The sequence below is a fragment of the Myotis yumanensis genome, unplaced genomic scaffold, assembly GCF_028538775.1.
Source record: "Myotis yumanensis isolate MYYU_CA2020_CCGP unplaced genomic scaffold, mMyoYum1.0.hap1 SCAF_5, whole genome shotgun sequence".
Lineage (NCBI taxonomy): Eukaryota > Metazoa > Chordata > Mammalia > Chiroptera > Vespertilionidae > Myotis > Myotis yumanensis.
The window spans coordinates 80,823,464-80,848,385 of NW_027223756.1; the positions used below are offsets into that span (position 1 = coordinate 80,823,464).

The following is a 24,922-nucleotide window of genomic DNA, read 5'->3' on the forward strand; positions in this document are numbered from 1 at the left end:
CCCACCAAGCTGGCACCCTCATCTTGGTTCCAGCTCCCAGACTGTGCGAGATAAAGGTCTGTGGTTTAAACCATTCAGTCTAGGCCCTAGACCAGTGATGGCGAACCTTTTGAGCTTGGTGTGTCAGCATTTTGAAAAACCCTAAGTTAACTCTGGTGCCGTGTCACATATAGAAATTTTTTGATATTTGCAACCATAGTAAAACAAAGATTTATATTTTTGATATTTATTTTATATATTTAAATGCCATTTAACAAAGAAAAATCAACCTAAAAAATGAGTTCGCGTGTCACCTCTGACACGCGTGTCATAGGTTCGCCAACACCACCCTAGACTCTAGGGTATCTTTGAGTAGCCCGAATGGACTGACACATTAAGCCACCCATCATTTCTTGTGTGGATGGTTGCAGTGGCTTTCTAGCTGCATGTCCTGCTTTACCTCTTGTTACCTTACAATTCATTCTCTATCCTCTAGTTAGTGTGACCTTGCTTAGTTATGTATATTTTATTTTATTGAGATGAAATTCATATATCCTAAAACTAGCCATTTCAAAGCAGGTTGCTCAGTGGCATTTAATACATTTACAATGTTGTGCAACTCTATCTAGTTCCAAGACATTTTTAATGCCCCCAAAGGAAACCCCATAGCTATTAAGCAGTTACTTCCCATTCCCCAATCTTTCCAGTCCTGGGCAACCACTACCTGTTCTGAATATTTCATAAAAATGGAAATATGTGATGTGTCGTCTTTGTCCACTGAGTATAATGTTTTCAAGGTTCATCCACATCATAGTGAGTGTCAATGCTTTGATCCTCTGTTATGGCTGAATAGTATTCCATTGTGTGGAAGGACCACATTTGTGTATGTAATCATCTGTTGATGTGTATTAAGTTGTTTCTACCTCTTGGCTATTGTGCATCATGCTGCTGTGGTGAGCCTGCATGCACGTATATTTGTCAGGGCACCAGTTTTCAATTCTTTGGGGTACATAACTAGAATTGAAATGGCCGGCATTAGATTTTTTAACATTTAAGGGAGCTCTCATCTAACCCCTGTTTAAAATTTTCAGTGGCCCTTCTGGCGTGACTCAGTGATTGAGCATTGACCTATGAACGAGGAGGTTATGGTTCAATTCCCGGTCAAGGTCACATGCCCGGGTTGCAGGTTTGATCCCCAGTGGGGGCATGCTGGTGGCAGTTGGTCAATGATTCTCTCTCATTATTGATATTTTAATCCCTCTATCCCTCTCTCTTCCTCTCTGAAATTTATAAAAATATGCTTATAAAATTAAAAAATATATAAAATCTTTCAATGGCCTTCCATTGAGCTTATTAGCAAAAATAAGCAGGCCAAATCTGGTGGACCTCCTGCTTCTGTACAGCTACAGGAGCAGTTCTCAGGGGTGGGACTTCAGTGAGCTGTAGAGACACAGCTGGGGGTTCTCCTCTGCCTCTAAACCCCGTTCTGCCTCCTTGACCAGCAGCCCAAACCTGACCACTGTACACGCTCTGTGATGGGCACTCTGACCACCCCAACATGTTGGGATGTCCTCTGTTGGTGACTGAAAGGCACTGAGTGGATGAATCTCATTCTGGGGGTGGGTGACTCAACATGTCGCCTTGCCTCTGGCCAACTATCCAGATGAGAGAGCTGGGCCTGGAAGGGACAGGCTGGCTGAGAACTGGAACAGAGACAGAAACTGGCTTTGGGGGTCACCCCCACTCCTGCCCCTGGTTAGATTGCCAAGCCTCAGATTGATCACTCTTCATCCAGAGAATGTCTCCAGCAGTGGGCCGCAATTCATGCCCATCACTCCAGTGGCCCATCCCAAGCAAACGGCGTGGCAGGGCGGAAGTGCCTTAATAATAGCTTCCATTTTATCTCTCACCCCTCAAAGCCTGAGATATTTAGCATCTCGCCCTTTAGAGAAAAAGCTTGCTATTCCCTGAGCTTAGACACTAAGTGAGTGTCACTATCTTGAAGCCCTTGTACCCTCGCTCACCCTGCAACAGGTATCTCAGGGCTTTGCATGTACTGTTCCCTCTGCCTGAAACAGTCTTTTCCACATCCTCCTTGTCATCTATGTCTTGACTCAAGAACCGCCCCCTTCATGGCAGACTTCCCTGACCATCTGCATTAGGCAGGGGTTTCTGTATCTAATTTATATCTATATTTAATTTGTATCATCTGTCTATTTGTATATGGGAAGACAGAGAAACAGAGGTTTATTTTAAGGAGTTGGCTCATGCAATTGTGTGGCTCAGCAAGTTCGAAATCTCCAGTGGGCTAGAGATTCAGTTGAGTTGATGCAGCCTTTAGTCTGAAGGCTAGAATTTCTACACTGCTGTCTTGAATCCCTTTTTCTTCAGGAAACCTGGTTTTTTACTCTTCATCCCTTCAATTGATTGGATGAGACACACCCAAATTATCAAAGGTAAACTGCTTTTTCATATATATATATATATATATATATATTTCTTATTTATTTCAGAGAGGAAAGGAGAAGGAGAAATAGAAACATCAATGATGAGAATCACTGATCAGCTGCCTCCCACATGCCCCCTACTGGGAATTGAGCTGCATGTGCCCTGACTGGAATCAAGCTGTGACTTTCTGGTTTGAAGGTCAATGCCCAAGCACTGAGCCACACTGGCTGGGCTAAGGTAAACTGCTTTTAAAGTCAACTGACAATAGATGTGAATCCCGTTTTTAAAATACCTTCCTACCTACATTTAGCTGGTGTTTCACCAAACGCCTGGTCTCCATGGCCTGGCTAAGTTCACACAGGACATGAACCACCCTCATGTAAAGGACCTTTACTGGTGGCCCCATCACAGCCAGGCCTTCTCACGTTGCCCTGCTCTCCTTTCCTCGCTGTCTGAAATCAACTCTCTGCTGTCTTCAGAATCTTCACAGCCTAGAACCGTAGGTGCTCAAGCAACACCAAACCACAGGTGTTAAAGAAATGAGGACAATGGACCCAGGGCAGGAGAAAGGGGAAACAGGCAAGAAAAGAAATGAGAAGACGGACATCGGGGGAGGGAGCAGCAGGCAGATGTCACCTGGGACACCTAGTGAGTGATGAGGGTCCTTGAGTCTCCCCTCCATGGAAATCTCTGGCAAGTGGGGGCTGGAGGAAGCAGGGGCTGGCTGTGAATGTGTTCCCCCACCATCCTGGAAGTGGGAGGTGGGGGTTTCTAGGACCAGGGGCTCTAGGGCCAGGGGGATGTGCTGGGGTGATTTCCAGGCTGTAGGTTTTTTCCCCCATGTTGACAGGATCCAGAATCCTGTGCTTGGTTCCCACCCTCAACAGTCTTCGAGGATCTAGAGACTAGATGAGGCCTTTGGAGTCCCAGTTTCCCAGTTTCACTTTGCAACCAGTAGTTCCACTCAACCTGGTGGCTGTCATCCTCCCCCCCCCCCCCCCCCCCCCCCCGCCCCCTCAGTTCTGGTGATGCTGTGACCACAACAGCCCGGCACTCTCTCCTCAACTGCTGACTCATGCCTTCCCCTCACTCAGTCAGGCTCCCCCACCGGAAATATCACCCTGCCTGCTCCTTACCGCCCTCTCCTGGGCATAGCCTCCCCACTGGGTCCTACAGAAGCATGGAGGAGCCTGTGCAGGCCCATCTAGAAAGTGGTGACTGGGAGGATGAGCCTAGAGCACAAAAGGGAATGCAGGTGAGAATGCCATTGGAGATAGTGAGCTGTGAATAAGGAGTATGAGAACAGGTGCAGATGCAGGTGAGGATGCAGGTGAGAGAGGAGAGGACACTGTAAGGTTATGATGCTGATGAAGACATAGCTAAAGATGCAGCAGAAGGTGCAGGTGAGAAGGCACGTAACTGAGTAGGTAGAATGTAGGTAAGGATGCTGATAAGAAGTCAGGAAGAGATCCAGATTAGGATTTAAAGATGCAGGTGAGGTACCTGATGAGAACGCAGGTGGAAAGATGGTGAAAGTATAAGTAGAGATACAGGTAAGTTTATGGACAGATATGTAGGTGGGGGGCCAGGTGAGGATGCAAAAATGCAGGTGGATATAGGCGAGGATGCAGATAAGAGAGGTACAGATTCCAATGAGAATGGTAAAAATTCAGGATGCAGTAAGAAGGCAAGTAAACAAGTAAAACAAGTAGGTGAGAACTCAGGTGAGGGGGCAGTGAGCTGCAGGTGATGATGGTGAGGGCATCAGTGCACAGGATAGAATGCAAGATTCCGGAAGATTTCAAGTAAGGATGGAGCTGAGATGCAGGTGAGGCAGCTAGGGACCATAACTATCGCTTTCCCTCTGGCACAGACCTCCAGACTTTGGGAGATCATATGGAATACAACTTATGGAAGAAAAAAAAAGTCACATGCTCACCTGACTAGTTCAGGGAAGACCTGTGTGGCAGTTTTGCAAACTCAAAGACCTAAAGTAGCCACAAAGAATGTTCTGAAATTAAACTTTAACTAAAAGCAGTTGATAGTGAATAGTCATGTCCTAGGTCAGTATCTTCCCTGACAAAGGTCAATTTTTAACTTAAATGAGCCTACTGTCTTTTTGCATCTACAATAACATATCGTTGGAATATCAAAATAATTTCCCTTTTCCCAGGCCCCCTGAAAGCATAGGCACCACTCTGCAGAGTCCAGAAATTCCCTCATTGTTGTTGAGTTCATTGTTGACTGTTAACTATCTTGCACCGACTTAAGTAAAAGAAGTGTTTGTCTATCATTTTACTTTTTATCCAATCCCAGAGGTTTCCCTGCTTTGCTTTCTCCCACCTCCATAATCTATCACCAATGGATGTCATGTAACCCACTTATGTATCCTCCTTTGGCTGTAAAGTATAAAACAAGGTGAAAAACTGCCATTCGCTGGAGCATTATCCCAATACCCAATACGACGAGATTCTGCTTCCTGGCAATTGTCAAGATTCTGCTTTCCCGCAATTGTTAACAGTTTGGCTCAAATAAACTCACAAAAATTCTTAGCAGGTTTGAATGTTTTTATGTTAACAAAACAGAAGCTTTATTGGGGGGAGCAGCCTGATGAGGGCTCAGTTGGGACAACCAAAGACAACCATGATATCTCTGAAGCTGGCCAGGTCCCTGCACAGCTTCTTGTTCTCATCGTCTTGGCATTCGTCCGCTTCAGGCCACAGCTCTACCCAGGTTTCCTTCCCGATGATGTACTTGATGCTGGGGAGGAGGGACACAGGGCAGGTCAGGAGGGGCCCTGGAAGGGTGGGTGGGGCGAGCACACAGATGTGCAAGGTGGGCACTCACTTGGATTTCTCTCCCCACAGGTCTGAGGAGAGGCCCCATATGAGGTAGTGTTTCCCCTCCTGCAACTTCAGGGCTGCTCTGCACTTGACGGGGCTGATGAACCTGCGCTCCTGTTCAGGCTGCACCTCGTCGGTGCCTGGAGGGGAGAGAACAATGCTGAGCTGGGGTGGAGGAGGCAGGAGGAGGGAGGGGAAGGTGGAAAGACAGACAGCAGCGCAGGGCTGACCTGATTTGATGATCTGCTTGATGACCATTATGTACTCGTCATAATCATCGGACAGCTCCTTCCTGAGCAGATGGGTCTTGTACACTACAGGGGGGACAGGGGGGCAAAACGGGGGGCAAAGGAGGGCATGGGTCATGGGCAGGCTTGACAGCAAGGCAGCCTACCTATAAGGGCACCTGGGCACATGGCTTCCCAAGTAGCCACATGCAGCCACACAGGGTCATACAACCACCATCTCACATAGCCATGTGCACAGTTACAGCCGCCCACAACTCATCCCATACACAAGGACAGTTACTCCTGTCCACTGTCACCTGCAACCACCATCTCTTACACACAGCCACATATGGTCACAGTCACTCACAACACCATCTCATACACAGTCACCTACAGCCTTGCACACAATTATAGCCACTCACAACTCATGGTATACATAGGGACAACTATGCCTATCCACTGTCACCATCTCACACAATCATGGCTATTTACAACCACACTCTCACAGACACACACAACCATATCTACTCACAAACACCTTTGTTCACACTCTTGCACATACCCAGCCCAGTCATAACCATGGTTCCCCAGCAATCATGGCCTCTAATAACACACACACTAGTCACCCACAATCATAGCCTGAAACACATGGACCTGTGGCCACTCACAGCCAGTCACACACACACAGCCATGACCACACCTGCCATCACATAGTCTCACCCACACAACCACAGCCACACACACCATCACTCACACACAATCACACTTGCACGTTTGTATCCCCACCCATTCCTCACCATAGTCCACTCCCGGCTCACAGGCCTTGTCCGCCCGGGCTCCTGTGATGACCTGATCCTCTGAGTCGTGCATGAAGCAGCTCTCTGCAGGGTGGGTGGGCAGGGGACATGACCTAAGCTCCACTTCCCATCCAGGGCCCGCCACCCATGGGTGTGGTCAGCCCCAGGCCCATCCCTCTAGGTGTCCCTTGGGTGTGGGATTTTGGGGCCCCTTGCATCACTGCCATGGAAGGTGTGTGTGTGAGGGGGGTGGGGTATTAAGTGGGCGTGGCCTTCCACTTCCTGGCTCCTGTGCACCCACCCTCAGCACAGCGGCATATTTCATTGTGGCAGATTTTGCTCAGCAATCCATCTTCCTTCTCCGGGTGGTAGAACTGGGTACAAGTCTCATCTGTGGGTAGAGGGAGTGGGAGGCATCAGAGAGCTAAAGCCTCCACCCAAGACCATGCCTGTGGGCTCAGTTCCCAACTCCAGTCCCTCAGACCTGGGGATGCTAGGTCCTGAACCCTGGGACTCCCAGGTCCCCAATCACCAAGCCCTGGGACCCCCATCTTATAGAACCTTGGGACCCTCAGTCCCCAGCCTCGAGGTTGGCTGCTCACCCAGGTTATAATAGGAGTACACCTTGACTGCCCCTGGCTGGATGAGTCCCACATTAAAGAACTGGTGAACTTTGAAGGATATACAGTCCTCTTGATTGTGTGAGATCTAGGAAAAGGAGGAGGTGAGTCAGTGGGAGGGAGTCCAGCATAAGGAGAAATGGTGGACCAAGGAGGGATCTGTGTGGAGAGGATGCCGGTGGTGGGGGAGGGGGAGTGAGAAGTGGCAAAGATTAATGAGCAGGCCCACAAATCTATTTTCTTTTTCTCCAAGATTCATGGCTAGATTACACTTCTCAGCCTCCTTTTCCATTTGGTGTGACCATGAAATTGAATTCTGGTCAATGGATTGCTATCTGTGCCCCTAAAAACATCCCATGGTTATCAATACTGCACTGCATATTTGAAAGCTGGTAATATAGTAAATCTTAAAAGTTATCACCACACACACATACACACACATTAAAACTATGAGGTGGTACATGACCTTACTGTGGTCATCATTTTCCAATATACATATATCCAATAATTGCACTGTATACCTTAAAATTACACAGTGTTATATGCCAATTATATCTCAATAAATCTGGGAAAATAAATGAGAAAGAAAAAAAGAAAGGAAGAAAGACAGACATGTATGTATATGTGATAGACATGCAGTAGTATATTTGGAGGAAATTGCTAACGATGAATGAACCTGGGTAAAGAGTATATGGAACTCTTTATACTGTTTTACAATTTCTCTGTAAGGTTGGAATTACATAAAAAATTAAAAGTACAAAAATTTAAATGAAAACATTTTTTAAAAAATCCATCTCATGTACAATCAATCCTTTTTTTTTCTAGAAGGAATGGATCAAGCAAAGGACTCTAAGACCAATAGAGAAGGAAAAGGCCAGCCACATATGGGTCAAGGTCCCAATGGAAGCCTTACGTCATCCAGGTAGATGATGAGGGTGTTCTTGTTGGAGGAGGCCTTGTTTTCCAACTCGAACTTTGAGATGTATGTGTCAGTGCCACTGGCCAGCTGGAGAAGGGAAGAGCTTTTGAAAATCCCGTCCTTCCCTCAGCCTCTGCCAGGCCCCAGGCTCCTTCCCACCAATCCTAGCCCCTGAACCCAGGATTTTCACACCTGCTTGAGGTCAGCAGTGTCAGGAGCAAAGCCAGTCATCATGGATATATCCAGGATGGACATAGTGGCATCCTGGTCTCCCAGGTACCTGGATGGGGCAGGGAGAGAGGGTTTAAGTCCCAGGTGGGGTTATCCCTAGGGGTCAGTGCCTGGACAAGGGAGTCTGATCAGTGAGTGAGGCTTCTGGTTCCCACACAGCAGCATAGAGGATGTCAGATCTTAGGAAACACTCCCCAAGGGGAATAAAGGAAAGGTGTGTAATGGTTAAGGCAACTAACTGCTCAGCCTCTGAAGCCCAACTACATGGGTTCACATCCCAGCTCGATGTGACATTGGATGAGTCACTTCACCTCTTCGGGCCCCAGTTCTTCTAGAAAATGAGACAAGAGTACAGGCAGGTCTCACTTTGCATGATTCCATTATCACGGTCTAGTTCAATAACACCAGCCCCTCAGCAACATGGTCTAATTCCAGTACCACAATATATTAATGAGCAAATGCCTAAAGGACAAATCTAGTTGCCAGCTCTTCAATCCACCCATCACTATGTAAACTAGTGAGCATTACAATCAATGACCAATCACGTAACTTATTTCAAAGTCTATCAGTGATGGGTCACTGAGCACCCGTCATTCAAGCCATGTGTGTGGTTGTGTTGCTTCCTTCTCTCTCAGTAAAAAAACCATGTGAGACAAAACCGGTTTGGCTCAGTGGATAGAGCGTCGGCCTGCAGACTGAAAGGTCCCAGGTTCGATTCCGGTCAAGGGCATGTACCTGGGTTGCGGGCACATCCCCAGTAGGAGATGTGCAGGAGGCAGCTGATCGATGTTTCTCTCTCATCGATGTTTCTAACTCTCTATCTCTCTCCCTTCCTCTCTGTAAAAAATCAATAAAATATATTAAAAAAACAAACAAACAAACAAACAAACAAAAAAACCATGTGAGATTTTACCAAAATGGATCATTGAAAGGGAATCGCCGGCAAAGATGAAAGTGCAGCACAGAAATGAGAGTGGTAACACTGGGAGTGAAATTTCAGCAGCACCTAAATGGAGCCAGAGAAGAAACAGCAGATGGTATGACTATGGACCTGCTGCCCTTGGAGAGACCATCATGGGGCCAGAGGCACTTGGTGAAGGCAGGGCATCAACATAAATGACGAAAGTGGTTGTGGCCAAAAATGATGTCCCAGAGGAGGTGACACTGGCAGAACACTTCCCGGTGAAGGAACTCTTAAATACCTCGTGACATCGAAAGCTCAGAGGATTACATGTGGGAAGTTGACCTAAACTTAGAAGGAACATGACACTTCACAGCGTCATAGAACAGATGCTGGCTCCATATCATAAGTGCTACAGAGAAGAAAGGAGGCTCTGTTCAAACCACAGGGCTTTGGACAGTGATGGCGAACCTATGACACGCGTGTCAGAGGTGACACTCGAACTCATTTTTTTCGGTTGATTTTTCTTTGTTAAATGGCATTTAAATATAAAAAATAAATATCAAAAATATAAATCTTTGTTTTACTATGGTTGCAAATATCAAAAAATTTCTATGTGTGACACAGCACCAGAGTTAATTTAGGGTTTTTCAAAATGCTGACACACCGAGCTCAAAAGTTCGTCATCACTGGCTTTGGATAAGTGCTTCACAAAAAATCAAAACTAACTTCAATCTCAATGTTCTGACGTTTTAAATTACCGTGAACTAAACAAATACTCATCTCACTACACTTTTCCTTACTCTATATTTTTAAAACTGTCAGTACAAGAGTATTTGATGTTGTGATAAAAAAAATAATGTAAGCCCTGCCGGTGTTACTCAGTGGTGGAGCTTCCCTCTATGAACCAGGAGGTCAAAGGTCTATTCCTGGTCAGGGCACTTGCCCCAGTGAGGGCTCTATCCCCAGTAGGGGGCATGCAGGAGGCAGCCAATCAATGATTCTCATCATTGATGTTTCTATCTCTCTCCCCCTCTCCTTTCCGCTCTGAAAGAAATAAAAAGTTAAAAATAATAAACATGTAAAATTTCTGTAACAGTTATAATCCTCCTTGTTGATTATCAACATCACTTTTCACAGTTTCAGCTTATGTGGTCACGGCCATGCCATGCTGTCTACCTCCTGGAGGGTGCTCAGCACAGTACTAAGCACACAACACATTCCCAGAGAGTAGTAGGTACCTCGGATATTATTTACAGGAAGTCTTGCTAGAGACAGAGGGAGGAGTGAGATGAACCCCAGTGACCCATCTCTTACCTGGTACAGATGTCGAGGTACATGCTGCGTGTGGCTTCCAGAGGCTTCTTCACTAGAAACATAGAAAACAGAAGGATGGAGAGCTGGGTCCTGATTCAGAAGCAGGGCAGACACTAGAATGGCAGTGGGGTAAGAGTGACAGATAGGGTCTTCATTCCTTCTACCTTCAGGGGCTGGTCGCAGTTTAACCCTGAGGCTGAACTTCTTGCAAGGGGCTCCACCTTTGATCTTGGCCTGGTACATTGTCACCACCTGGAGAGTTGGGAGGGGAGATGAGGTGTCAGCAAACTTGACTTGGGAAGGAGATGGTCCCTCTGGGCCAGAGGGGCTGAGAGAAGGTGGTGAGCAAAGCAGATGTGGGCTCCGGTCCTTACCGACAAGGTGCCTTGTCCTTTCCCTTTAGCTGTTAATGTGAAGTCCTCATTTTCCTTGGTCTGCAGGGAGTGGGGAGAGAAGAGAAGGTGTTGGGAACCAAGCCTTCCCCTGGCTGCAATGGTCACCTGCCCTCCCTCCTGCCTCCTGCAGACTCTGACTGGCTGGAGGATGAGAGCGAGGAGGGTTTGGCCAAGCAGCTGTACCGTTTCTGATCGCAGGAGGCTAGCGGATTCCCAGAGGATGCGGTGCGGGATTGCAGAGCTGCGGCTGGGCAGGTTAATGGACACATCCAGATTCAGATCCTCATGGTCAGGGGCATCCCTCTGGTATTGGGCCAAGGCTTGGAACACCATGAAAGTGGCCTAGAACCCATGAGAGAAGAAGAGGGTGATGTGAGAGACTGAGAAAGCAGTCAGAACCTGCTGGGGGATGAAAAGTTTCAGCTTAGAGCGGGGCCACTGAGACTGTAGCCTAATATGCACCAGAGGGGGTGAGAATAAGAATTGGGGTTGTTATGTACTGAGGACATGTTCTAGAACTCTCTCAGTGAGAGAGGCTCAGTCTCGTGCTTGGTGACACTAAGATTGTGACCTGGACGGGACCAGAGGGCACAAGAGTAAGACTGGGGGTCATTAGACACTGAGGACATCTCCTAGAATTCTCCAAGGGACAGAGGCTTACACCAGAGTGTGGAGACATTGAACATGTCTAGATACATGAGAAAGTGCAGGCATAAGACTGAAGGTCTAATATGCCTAGCCCATGGACATTGGCAATAAGGTAGTGAAGACCTGAGGGGCAAGGAGGGGCTGGAAGGAGTGAGGTGGGGTGGGAATGAGAGATAGCTGTAATATCTTCAACAATAAAAATATATTAAAAAATAAATAAAATAAAAACATGCCAACAGCTGCTACCAAAAAAAAAAACACCAACATGTAAGGTCTAGAAACACTGAGAATGTGGTCTAGACCCGTCCAGAGAAGAGAGTCTAACACAGGATTTGCAGACATCGAGAATGTATCTAGAGCCCATTTGTGAATAAATAATACAATTGGGACCTGGGGACAGCTGAGCATATAATCTAGAATCCAAAAGTGACACTGAGCCCTGGCCAGGTGGCTCAGTTGTTTGAATCATTGGCTCATGCATCAAAAGGTTGCAGATTTCACCCCCGGTCAGGACACATATGGGAAGCTATCCATTGATGTTTCTCTCTCACATCAATGTGTTGTTCTCTCTCTCTCTCTCTCTCTCTCTCTCTCTCTCTCTCTCTCTCTCTCTTTCTCTCAATCCATAAACATCACTGGATGAGGATGTTTTAAAAAATCTGAGAATACCACCAGAGAGAAAGGGGATCAAACTTAAGCCTGAGCTTGCTAGACTTGAGGTTGCTGAAACCATGGTCTAGAACCCAGCTGGAAGAGAGCAGACTTTGATAAGACTCTTGAAAACTGAGATCATGATGTAGAACCCATAGTAAGACAAGGTAACACTGGGAGCCTCGTGGAACTGAGTGCATGGTCTAGAACCCGCCAGAGAGAGTGATGGACTTGATGATCCACTATAATAATGGAGAATTGGTCTAGAACCCACCAGTGAAACAGGATAAGATGGGAGGCCTGGTGGAACTGGAAACATGGTCTAGAACCCATCAGAGAGAGGCTCACCCTTGAACCTGGGCCTTGAGAACATGATCTGGATACCAGGAGGGAAAGGGGGCTCAAAACACAGCTTGGGGCATCCAGAATTTAGTCTAGAATCTATAGACAGATTTAAAACCTTATTTCTCAATTTCATTTCAATCAATTGCCTCTCTTGGTCTCAGCATCTTAATTGGGAGGCAGTCAGGCTGGAGGAGGTAAGGATGCATTTGCCTGGGGGATGTGGGACCACTTGCCTGGGTGGAGCCATAGGTACCTCCGTAGTATCTCTGCTCGTTGAGCCAGCGCACAACAGGAGGTACAGAGTCAAAGTCTTTGAGCAGCAGCAGAGCCAACAGGGCATAGGATGTGGCCTCTATAGTGTGGAGCCTTTGCTCAGGCTCCTTCCAGTGGTTCTTATCTACAAGAGAGAACACCAGCCCCCATGCTCACTGCTCTGTCCAGCCTGGAGGTAGTTCAGAGAAAGCTCAGAAACAGACTTGTACTAGACCTCGGTGTTCAGGTGTCCTGGCCCACATTTGTGGCTTTCAGTCTGCTGGTTCCTGCCTTACTCTCTTCCCTCATCAACTTCACTCTTCTGTTTAAATTCTGAATTGCAGCCCCTCTGATCTATGGGAGCAGATTCCCTAAGTTTGCCATGCTCATTCTCACCTCTCAGCCTTTGCATGCTCTGTTCTCCTTTCTTGAAGCACCCTTTGTCCACCTACCCTTGGCTAATTCTTATCCACCCTGCACAATTTGGCTTCAATGGCACCCAAGACAGAGCAAGACCCTTCCTTCTGTCTCTTAAAGCATCCTGTGCGTCTCCTGTCCCAGCATTATGATGCTCTACAGAAATCTATTAACGCATTTCTTTCCTCAACTGGAATGTGAGGCCATGATGGCAGGGGCTGTGCCGTATTCACTGTGATGTCCCAAGTGCCTAAGAAAGTACTCATGACAGAGACTGTCACCAAGAACCATTCCCTCCTCTTCCTGGGCACAGAGTTGGACTACATACCTACCTGCTAAGGTAGGTATGACCACATAACTGTGCTCTGGCTAATGGAATGTGCAGGGCAATTGATGAGGCCCCTTGCATGGCTGGTCTACCTCCTTTGCACAGTGTTCCTGTTTCCCCTTCTGCTTTAATAGAAGGGATTCTGAGGCCCCGAGGTGGCATAGCCATGGGAAGATAGAGCCTGGATCCCTGCATCACTGTATAGAGGAGAGCTGTCCACCAACTTGGGACACCCACACAGTCCTGTTACACAGCAAGAAACCAACTTCTCTGTGTCAAACTACTTCAGTATACATTCAGATATGTTACAGAAGCGAGTATAAACGTGATAAGGTGTCATCACTTGAACCAGTGATTAAGTGCTCACAATGTGCTACTTATTGTCCTAAAATTCCTATGTCATGCTCTTATCTAATCCTAATAACCCTTGAAATAAAGGTAATGCTATTAATAACTAGAGGTCTGGTGCATGAAATTCGTGCATGGAGGGGGGTTCCCTCAGCCAAGACTGCACCCACTGCAATTGGGAACCCCTCAGGGGATGTCTGACCGCCTGTGGGATCAGGCCTAAACCGGCGGTTGGACACCCCTCTCACAATCTGGGACTGCTGGCTCCTAACCACTCATCTGCCTGCCTGCCTTATTGCCCCTAACACCTCTGCCTGCCTGCCTGATCACCCCTAACTGCCTCTGCCTACCTACCTGATTGCCCCTAACTCCCCTCCCCTGCCAGCCTGATCGGACCCCCAACTGCCTCTACCTGCCTGATCACCCCTAACTGCGCTCCCTTGCTGGCCTGATCTCGCCCCCAATTGCCCTTCCCTGTCAGCCTGGTTGCCTTCAACTGCCCTTCCCTGCCGGCCTGATCCTGCCCCTAACTGCTCTCTCCTGCTGGCCTGTTCACCCCTAACTGCCTCTGCCTGCCTGATCACCTCTAATTGCTCTCTCCATCCAGTCTGATTTTGCCCCCAACTGCCCTCCTCTGCCATCCATTTTGGTTCTGATTGGTTAGTTTCTATGCCAGTCAATGTCAAAAGCTCCGTCTCCTAGGCAGCCATTGGCTCCTCAGAGTTGACTCAGATTTGGTTCTGATTGGTCAATTTCTATGCCAGCCAGCACCAAAAGCTCCACCTCTCAGGCAGCCATTGGCTCCTTACATTCACCCAGATTTGGTTCTGATTGGTCAGTTTCTATGCCAGTCAACGTCTCTAGGCCTATCAATGGGGCCTGATCAGAAAGGCAGGGCTGATCAGCAGCCCCGGTGGAGGCCTGGAGAGAAATGGAGCCTCAGCTGTTGGCCAGGCTGAGAGAGAAAGAGAGGCAAGTTCCGATTAAGGGCTGCCACAGAGGCTATGGATGAGAACCTGCCTCTCGCTCTGCAGGCCTCTTTCTTGGCCTGATCCACAGTCCCCTAGTCAGTCAGTGCTGGATCAGGGCACCTGCAGTGGCCCCAGACAGTGCTGGGTCACCATGGCAACCCAGCACTGACTTCTGGTCTGGTAGAGCCTTTGGTGGTAATGGTTGTTACAACTCTGGCTCTTTATTATATAGATAGTAAAGGCAATAACAACATCACTGGTAAATCTTTTACTATGTGCTAGACCGTCTCCTACCTGCATCACTCATTTAATCTTTGCATCATTCTTGGGATGTAGGTATCACTTTATACACAATGTCCAAAGAGGTTAAGCAGATTGTACAAGATCACACCGTGAGAATGTGCCAGAAGGCGATTTGATTTTGAACTTGAATCTGTCTGATTTCAGAGCCCATGTCCTTGCTCCTGTGTCATAGCAAGTACTCAACAAATACTTGTTGAATCATGCAATGGACCTTTTGTGTCATGCTTGCAATGAGGACTTTTCACACCCAGACTCACTCTTCCCAGCTCAGCTTGGAGCCATGCAGCCCGGTTTAAGATGGCCACCCTCAACCCCCAGCCACGTATCTCTCCTTACCCCACCAGGCTGCCTCTCACCTGTGGCTGCATTCAGAAATGTGTTGAGGAGAGGGCCCTCCAGCTTGCCCAACTGGGCCAAGGCATAGCCAGCAATGGCCACAGCATATGGTCTCTTCAAGTTCCTGTAGTGTGCTTCAAGGAAGTCTCCGGCCTTATTGATGCTGCCCCCAAGGCTCTATGAGAAAAAGATTGGGTTCTCTGGTCAGGTGGGCACTGCTACCCCAGAGAGCTGACAAGGATCACACAATCACCACTTCCTGGGCATAAGGTTTCTGGCCTTGGTACATATTTGTCTTGGATCTGTCTATTTTTAAGGGTTCCCCAGACAGTTTAGCCACTGTGCACTGCTCTGTTACTGAGTACCTATCATGTTCCTGGTGCAGTCTGTATACCAATGGTGTGCTAGTAAATACTTAATAACCAGTTGTCTAGTCAGTGCAGGGGGTGAGGGTTCGGGGAGCTGGTTTACTGATTGCCAATGACTGTGGTGTAAATACTCCCACCATGGCCAATTTCAAGCTACCAGTGTGACATACTTTAACAGAGTGGGAAAGAGATGCCCCAAATAGGCACCCAGGGTGAGCACACCACTGGGTCTACCTGTTATCTAATCATCATCGTCATTGTGGCTAACACTTACTATGTGCTAGTCACATATCCACTCATTCAACCTCAAAATCCTACGAGGTAGGTTTTATGTTCATCACCATCCCTACTGCACAGAGGAGAACACTGAGTCCCATGAGATGAGGTGCAGAGGCAGATATGCTTTGTAGTGTTTGCTGATTTTTATAGTGTAAATACAATCACGGCTGATTTCAACCTACCAGTATGGAGTCACTGACTGTAGAATTGGGAAGAGATTATATAGTTTGTCCACCGTATATGTACAACAGACATAAATAACCTCAAGAGCATAGATAATGATAAAAGGTAGTAAAATAATTAAGAAGTGATGAGTTTTTAGTGTTTACTACCTTTGTTGTTTTTTCTTAAGTGATTTGCCTTACCCTGTTTTTACATAATGTAGCTTACACATGTGTTACATCTAGAACTCAGAGAGTCCTAAAAAATACAAAAATTATTATACCCATTTTACAGATGCACACACTGAGGCCCAGTAATGGGCCGTCCCTGAGAGTAATGATCTAAATGTAGGTCTGTCTGACCCCACTGCCCTAGAGCTATCTCTTTTCTATCATACTTTATTTCAAATCTGCAAGGATTGAAACAAGTTTCCTCTGGCCTTAAAGGTAACAGCCTTTCTCTCCTCCCTCTCTTTTCTGGGGTCCTGAGGAGGGAGAAGCAGCTGTTGAAGTTGGCATCCTGGAGTTCCCCACTTGGAAAGCTAAAGGTCAAACAGTGCACTCTCAAAACCCTAGGACAGCGGTTCTCAACCTGTGGATCCTGACCCCTTTGGCGGTCGAATGACCCTTTCACAGTGGTTGCCTAAGACCATCCTGCATAACAGATATTTACATTACGATTCATAACAGTAGCAACATTACAGTTATGAAGTAGCAACGAAAATAATTTTATGGTTGGGTCACAACATAAGGAACTGTATTTAAAGAGCCAGAAGGTTGATAACCACTGCCTTAGGACAAAGCAGATGCCGCAATTACAGAACCTCTACAATCCCTGTGCCTGGGTAAGAGAGGGGAGGGCAGGGCACACTTACGTTGACCTGTCCCTCGCAAATATCTTTAGCCTCCTGCAGTGCGATGAGAACGAAGGCTGTGAGGGACACATCTTTCTCCTCAGCATCATTCAAGCCACCCTAGGGTGTGGAGGAGGAAGTAAGGATGGGGTCACCCATGTGCCTCTCATGCCAACCACCCCCCGTAGGATCAGCAGGGCAGGGCAAGGGTGGGTCTGTCCCCAGTGTCTCACAGGAGGACCATACCCTAGTATTCATTCATTCACTCACTCATTCTGTAAATGTTGCTGGTGTTGTGGGTAAGATGGCTCCAGCCCTCATGGAGCTCCCCATCTCGTAGGGGAGACAGGCATGAGCCAACCAGCTCATCAACAGATCTATCATTACAAACTGACCAGAGCTGCACAGAAGTGGATGTGGCGGTGAGAATGGATAGTGGGGGTGTGTCTTGGTCAGGGCAGTTGGAAAGGTGTCCCCAAGGGATGACAGGTGGAGCCACAATCTGAAGAGTGAGTAGGACTCAATTGTCAAAGAGGGCAGTGGGAACAGCATGTGCAAAGGTCCTGTGCACTGGAGCAAGTACAGATGGACTGTGGAGAGGGAAGGCTGCAAGGCTGGAAGCCTGAAGGTCAGGCTGAAGCCGTGGTTCGCTCACTTGAGCACACATCAGCATTACCTTGAGTCAGGGGTTTATTAAAACCCTGATTCCTAGGCCCCACCCCCAAAGTTTCTGATTCGTGCATCTGGGATCCAGCCCAAGAATGTCCATTTCTAACAAACTTGTTGCTGATGCTGGTGCTTTTGGCCTGGAGACCAGAGTTTGAGAACCACAATTCTAAGGAGTTCTCGGGTTGTTTTCAAAGCTATGGGGGCTAGGAAGCTCTCATTTTGCACTGGACCCTGAGATCTCTGGTTTTTGCAAAGGAGAAGTGACATTCGTTGCTCCTTTATTTCTCTGTCCATCTCACACTGGGAATTGGGCAAATGGCAGACAGAGCCTGTCTCTTGTCCATGCGGTGGCACTCAGGCACTCCTCTCCCCCAGGCTGCCCTGAATCCCGCCTCTTACAATCATTTCTTGGTGTCCCACAGGCCCATCCTCCTGGAAGACTCCATCAGGCTTCTGCTTCTCCAGGATCAGCCACTTGATAGCCCCACAGATGACTTCGGAGTCGATGGCGATGAGGTTGGTGGCCAGAGAGAAGACCTTGACCACGTAGGCTGTCAGCCTGGGGTGGGCACAGAGCATGAGCCAATTGGCTCTGGGATCCAGAGACTGCCATCCCAGCCAAGCAAGGAGCAGAGTGGGGCAGGGCCTGCTCATGTGTGCCCAGTTTCCCGGGCCAGGCCTCAGGACCCAATGTTGCTTGTAGGCAGTGCTTAGTGACGGTAGGTCACTCAGATGCTGGGCACCTTGACTCTGAAGGTGGAGGGCCCCAGAGGCACAGGGCTGTGTGGGGGAGGCCAGCCTAGATCACCCCAGGCCAGGGCCCAGGCCCTGCTCAAGGGGCGCAGGGCCAAGAATGGGCAGGCTCACCAGGTGCTGGACCTCCGACTCTGGTAGGCAGCAAAGGCCTTGTTGGGATGTCTGTAGCTCAGTTGCTGCGTGTACCCTGCAAGGAAGAGAGAGGTGTCACTGGAGGAGTGAGGGCTGAGTGGAGGCAGTGGCTGGTGATGGTATGCCAGGAAGGAGAGAGGCTTAGAGAGGAACAAGGATTCTGGGAAGGGGGGAAGGTAAGGTTCGGAGAGGAAAGAGGGGGCTCAGGATAAGGAGGAATGTCTGGAGGGGAGAGGAGCTTACACGGTGGAGGGACTCTGAAAGGCTGCAGGCATCAGAGTGAGGAGGAGTAAGGGCTTCTCAGAGGAGAGGAGGTTCAGAGAGAGAAGGGCTTTCAAGGGAGTTCATTGGGAGAGGGAACTCGGAATGACCAGGGTCTCAAAGAAGGGAGAGCAGGAGGTCTCAGAGAAGGGGTGGGGCCACAAGAAGGGGCGGGGCCTCAGAGGAGGAAGGAGCTCAGAGAGGGGCCTCAGAGTGGGGGCCTCCAATAGGGGAAGGGGACATACCCTTCTTGATGAGGTCCAGGGCCTCCTGCCGCTTGTCAATGCCAAACTTGTCCCACTGCTCTGTGTGGTCCAGGTAGTGCACCGCGATGACAGTGGGTGTCATGTAGATCATGTTCTGCTCTCCACAGCCCCAGGGTACCTGTATGAGGTGCCCCAGCTGCTGCCCATCAATGGCGTCCTCTGCCATCTGGGCCACTGGGGTCCCTGCAGCCAGGAGGAAGGATGGCGTTCAGGCAGCAAGACCTACTGTGGGCTGAAGAGGGTCGGGGCTGCCCCCAGCCTTCCCAGGCTCCAACCAGCCAGGGCCAAAGAGTCAGGGAGTCAGCGACAGCTGGCACCTGGAGGCATGTGGTTGAAGGGGGCTAGGGGGGTCGTCCCTGGGTCCTCATGTGCCACCAGTGGTAAAATAATTCCGGGAACAAAGGTCATGAATACGTCTATCATGCTTAATGCCATTTGCCAAGCTCCCTTCTAAGAGAACACTATATAGCATTTCATTTAATTTTCCCAACAATCCTTGAAAGAGGTACCACTATTTGCCTTCATCACAGATCAGGAAACCAAGAGTCTCTGTCCCAAACCTAAGAGCTCAGAGGTTGCAAGGGGCTTTGCTAGCTCCTTCCTGTGCCTTCTCCTCCCAGTCCTCTGTCCTGGGCAATTAGTTCCAGAATTTCTGTTCTTGAACTCTATCACTTCTCATTGAAGCTTCTTTAGCAGCAGAAGCTAAGTACTGCCTGGAGCCTTCTGTGAGCACATCAAGGAGAGGCTGTTCTAGCACATGAGAAGGAGGGAGGTGCCATGGTTCAATATTCTTGGAAATGAGGGAACTGGGTGCCCTCTTTTGGGGTCATGGCTCCCACACTTTCCTGGGCCCCATGGGGTTGGACCAAGGCCGTCTCACCCTGCAGGAGGATCCTGGTTTCCGACTCTGTGTCAGGGACTTGGTCACTGAGGTCTGCAGCCTTGACCTCCACTCGCTGCACACCGTCTGTTGGTGGAATGGGAGACACCCTTGGCACCAGCCTCCTTTCACCAGGCCCTGCACACCACCCAGGCCTCACCCCCACTCCTGCGCTGACTCACTTTGGCCCAGGTGTTGTGGATCCAGTGTCTTAACGGCCACAGTCTTGTTCATTCTGATTCCTTCAGGCTGGACAGTGTTGAGGGAAGGGGGAGGTGGGTGAATACAAGGACAGACAGAGCCACAGCTGGTCAGCAGGGCACTGTTCTGTGGATTACTGTAGCCTAGATGGTATCTTCTAGTCTTAGCTGTGTGACTGGGAGCCAGTTACTCAACCTCTCTGTGTCTCAGCTTCCTTCCTTCCTTATAGGGAGGAGGCAATACAAGCATCTACCTCATACTATTGTATGATATAATAACAACATTATAAATTAATAACAATAAAACATCAAAGCCTTGGAAATCTTCCTATGTGTCTAGAAGCTTCCTTTATTCTGGTTAACTCTTTTAATCTTTATAATAAGGTACCGCTATTATTCCCATTTCAAAGATGGGGAATCGGGCCCTGGCTGGTGTGGCTCAGTTGGTTGGCCATTGTTCCATATATAGAAAGATTGCTGGTTTGATTCCAGGTCAAGGCACGTGCCCAGGTCTTGGGCTTGATCCCAGGTTTCAGTCATGCAGGAAGCCGCCGATGGATGTATCACTCTCACATTGATGTTTCTCTCTCTCTCTCCCTCTCCATTGCTGGCACTCTCTCTCTTCTCTCTCTCTCTCTCTCTCTCTCTCTCAATAAAAAGTCTTAAAACAAAACAAAACACTTAAACTTATAATGGTGGGGAAATTGGAGAATAGAGAGCTGAACTAACTTGCCCAGAGCCACACAACTAGTAGAATAGAACTGGAATATGAGGCTGGTAGTCTGGTTCTAGAGTCTGTTTTCAACCCAGTGCCTCTCAATGGTTTAAATAAAATAAAAATAAACTCGAATTTTAAAAATGAAATTAAATTAAAAGCAATAATTAATTTAAAATACGTGAAATAAAATAAATACAAATAGTAAACACATTAAATTAAAATTTTAATTAATTAATACTTGTTTTAATGCTTACCTGAGGATGTTTTGATTGATTTTTTAGAGAGAGGAAAGGAGAGAAAGAGAGAAATTGATGTGTGAGAGAAATTTTGGTTGCCTCCGGTATGCACCCTGACTGGGGATAGAACTTGCAATCTGGGTATCTGCCCTGACTGGGAATCAAACCCACAACCCTTCGGTGCATGAGATGATGCTCTAACTACATGGGTCAGGGCTAAACTTAATCTTTTAAACAAATGATTTGAATAAATAACAAAATGAAAGACTGTGCTTAAGTACTTAGCAGTGTATGGGGCTATCTGAATTAGCATCAAAAACCCAATACAAGACCTCATATGTCTTCAGATAAGCCTTTACTGTGGATACACCTTTTTTTTGCCTTCCAGAACCCATTCTCCTTTCACCTGTTAATAAATCCCAGATTTTCCTTTGTAGACTGAGTTTCTTCCCAAAGTGTGCTGGTAAATATTAAAATCCAGCTGTCCCATAAGGAAAAAAATCCTGATTTTAAGCACTACCAATTTCCTTGGTGTAAATATCCCCACCGTGATGGATTTCAAGCTACCAGAGTGAATACAGAATTGGGAAGAGCTGGCCATGCAGGTTTTGGCACTATTTGGTTTTTCTTTCCCACCAGTGCCTATGCTGGGCCATATTGGGATCCAAGGCAAAAGAAAAAATGTGTGCCCCTGAATATATACTTTAATGTATTTTTAAATGGTAATATTATTCCAGAACATTATAGTAATTGAAAAAATATGAAATTTGCATCCCTTAAAGCCAGGAAAGAAAAAGTATAACAAATTCTGGTTTGGGTGTGAATAAAACATTTCAACATAAAAATCACACTGTTAGTTTTAACATATTGTATTTCACTGATTCAAGGCTTTTCTCAACTACTTTAACAATTTGAGGGAAAATCAATCATTAAAGAAAATCCACAGGCATGTCTGTGGGGGCACTCACTTTTTCTTTTACTTCATGCTCCAATATGGCTTGGCTAGACACTGTCAGAGTCTGTCTCTATCTAAAACTTTGATGTTTTGTTCATCACAGATATTTTTGGCATTAATTTTCACTTCTTAATCTATTGCGTTAAAATATTAGTGATCTGATGCTATAAATGCAGCTGCTGAGCACAGATGCAAGGCCCCGAGTCTGGGGAGAGAAGAAATTCTTCAGTTCAAGTCCAGGGTCGTCTCCTAGTCATGACCTTGCACAAGTTACTATCTCCTCTGTACCTGTTTCTGTGTAAAATGAATTGCACCATGTCCCAGGCACCTTCTATACAGGTAGAGCCTACAATGCCCAAGGATGTATTATTTTCTGAGATGTATTATTTTCTCAGAAAATGATTGGCCAGTACAACCATTCTGACGGCCAAGTATCTGGAGGAAACATTTAGATTCATCTATTAACTCAGTAGGTATTTACTGATAACCTACTTTGTGCAAGAAATGCAAGCGCTGAGGTGTTGGCTTTCATAGAGCCAACATGCTGGTGGCTGGATCAGGTCTTTATAACTGAGACAGCACTTTACATAACTTTAGCTGTAAATTACATATTTTCATGTGCACCCATTTGTGCTGAGTGCAGTTTTGTAAAACTGCCCAAGTTCTAAGTCATAAGATGGAAGTGGAGTGAGGAGAGAGAACAATATGGGTTTACACATCTTCACATCAATGTCTGTGAGGTGCTGCACATTGGTTAGCTGGGGGCTGGCGGGAGACAGATGGTGAAGCAGAGACAGTGGCATTGAAAGGTCGTGGCCATGTCTAAAGGTCGTGGACACATTTCTTAGCATCTTGTTAACTCACTCATCTTTGCCTGAACTGGCCTCTGTTTTCTCAGACAAGATCAGTTTTCCCACCCAGCACTAAAAGACTATCAAATCCTGTCAGCATTTTGAGGCTTTTATCAGATGCCAAATATCCTATCTAATAATATACAAACATGGTAATTGACCATACCTTTGCTACGCCTCCCATCGGCCAATCAGTGCGACATGCAAATTAACTGCCAACAAAGATGGCGGCTAATTTGCATACTGCAGATGGGACCATCTCTCGAGGCTGCCTGTGGGCCCGGGGCCCGCAATCCCTGACCCGGCTAGGCTGCCCGCGGGAACCAGGCTGTGGATCTGTGACCTGGCGAGGGAGCAAAGCGGTGGAGAAGGGAGAGAGCCCAGGTGGCAGAGAAGGGAGGGAGCCAAGGGTTAAGCGGCGAAGGGAGGGAGCGAGGCAGCGGAGAAGGGAGCGAAGCCTGCCTCGGTGGGCTTTGCTCCCTTCTCTGCTTCTCTCTGTTCTCAGGAAGCCCTATTCTTGCAGGAATAGGCCCGAGGAAGCCCTATTCTTGCAGGAATCTTCCTGCAACAGGCATCTAGTCTTCATATAAACTAAACATATGGATCAATTCTAAACTAAGAGAATCCCCAGGTGAAAATGGAAGAAGTAAAAAGGGAACCAGCAATGTTAGAATTCAAAGGTGTTCCCCGATCCAGGTAAAAAGGCTGAGTGCCCCAATGAGGCACAAACATCAGCTACCTCTCACCTGGGTGCACCCTACCCTTGAACTGTCCTCTCAGCCCTCACAGGGTGTGGTAGCACTTGGCTCCTCCCAGGTCCCACTTCTCCAAAGCTCAAGGGCTACTGCATGGCCAGCATGCTCCTGACCTGGGAACTTCTTCCCCTCTCCCCCTCCCACCTCTAATTAAAACAGATGTGAAGACTGGCTGAGTTGCCTGCAAAGAGCTCTTTAACTAGTTAGCTGCCGAGATGCCAGGTGGGTCCTGGTCTGGAGAGAGCTTGTAAGCCTCGTACATGTTATTAAAGTATTTTACTTTAAAATTATAAAAATAAGTAAATAAATAAAATATTAGTGATCTTGTTTATGATCTTGTTTTGCTTTAAAATATTAACAAAGATGACAAAAGCATTTTATTAATGATTCTGTCTGTTATTATATTTGAAAGTGTTCCAAAATGTGGGTAAAAGTAGGAATGTAAATGTTAATATATATTTTAAGACCAAAAATCTCAGGTAATGGGACATTTGAGATCTTGTTCCCCAGCACATGTCATGAGTTTGGCTCAAATAAGTTCATAAAAATTAAAAAAAAAATCACAGGTAAAAACAGAACTTTCCTGCCTGGTCGGTGTAACTCAGTGTTTGAGCCTCAACCCATGAGCCAGGAGGTCAGGGTTTCATTTTAGGTCTGTGTTGCAGGCTGGATCCCCAATAGAGGTTGTGCAAGAGGCAGCCAGTTGATGATTCTCTCTCATCAATGTTTCTAACTCTCTCTTCCTCTTCCTTCCTTTCTCTGAAATCAACAAAAACATATATTTAAAAAATTAGAACTTTCCTATATTCTAGCATCATATATTATTGCTTTATAAAGTTTGGTTGTGAAATATATTTCTGCCAAATTTTTAAAGTCAAGGAGATTAAAAATGGTGGTGGAGTAAGTGGATGCTTCACAGACATGCTCCCAGGGCCAAACTGGAATTACAAATATAATACAGAAAAAAACTTCCTGAGTAATCAACAAAAGAATTGCTAGAGAGAATCCTGATAACCGAGGACAGAAAGTGGAGACTGCATAGAGACCGGTAGGAGGGGCAGAGGTTCAAAAGGGCTGGCCATGTTCCTTCAGAAAGCAACTGAAGTTCCAGAGAAATATCTCAGCTCTGGGGTCTCAGAACTAAGAAGAGGAGCCACAAAACATTGGGCTGTGAAAGCAGTGGTTTTGCTGTCTGCCAGGGAGAGTTGGCTGAAATGCAGGCACCCTTGTAAAGGGGTAACACTCAAAATTCCCTTGGAGCCACTCACCTTGTGCTCCAGAAGAGGGAGGGCAGAGTGGACTGGA

At 47.2% G+C, this 24,922-nt stretch overlaps 1 protein-coding gene across 1 annotated transcript in view; it reads right to left on the reverse strand.

Moving 5' to 3' along the window:
• Nucleotides 1-5,045: 5,045 nt before the first annotated feature.
• The window catches only part of LOC139010901 (complement C3-like), a 46,864-nt gene continuing 26,987 nt past the window's right edge, over nucleotides 5,046-24,922 (reverse strand). The window contains exons 22-41 of the mRNA XM_070415956.1: nucleotides 20,085-20,151; nucleotides 19,903-19,989; nucleotides 19,002-19,205; nucleotides 18,475-18,550; nucleotides 18,007-18,166; nucleotides 16,960-17,058; nucleotides 15,297-15,453; nucleotides 12,555-12,718; nucleotides 10,861-11,019; nucleotides 10,657-10,716; nucleotides 10,447-10,534; nucleotides 10,283-10,334; nucleotides 8,026-8,113; nucleotides 7,828-7,920; nucleotides 6,897-7,002; nucleotides 6,596-6,685; nucleotides 6,295-6,378; nucleotides 5,501-5,584; nucleotides 5,275-5,410; nucleotides 5,046-5,187 (exon numbers count right to left, since the gene is read on the reverse strand). Of these exons, the coding sequence (XP_070272057.1) occupies nucleotides 5,046-5,187; nucleotides 5,275-5,410; nucleotides 5,501-5,584; nucleotides 6,295-6,378; nucleotides 6,596-6,685; nucleotides 6,897-7,002; nucleotides 7,828-7,920; nucleotides 8,026-8,113; nucleotides 10,283-10,334; nucleotides 10,447-10,534; nucleotides 10,657-10,716; nucleotides 10,861-11,019; nucleotides 12,555-12,718; nucleotides 15,297-15,453; nucleotides 16,960-17,058; nucleotides 18,007-18,166; nucleotides 18,475-18,550; nucleotides 19,002-19,205; nucleotides 19,903-19,989; nucleotides 20,085-20,151 (2,196 nt within the window). The remainder of the gene's footprint in view (nucleotides 5,188-5,274; nucleotides 5,411-5,500; nucleotides 5,585-6,294; nucleotides 6,379-6,595; nucleotides 6,686-6,896; nucleotides 7,003-7,827; nucleotides 7,921-8,025; nucleotides 8,114-10,282; nucleotides 10,335-10,446; nucleotides 10,535-10,656; nucleotides 10,717-10,860; nucleotides 11,020-12,554; nucleotides 12,719-15,296; nucleotides 15,454-16,959; nucleotides 17,059-18,006; nucleotides 18,167-18,474; nucleotides 18,551-19,001; nucleotides 19,206-19,902; nucleotides 19,990-20,084; nucleotides 20,152-24,922) is intronic.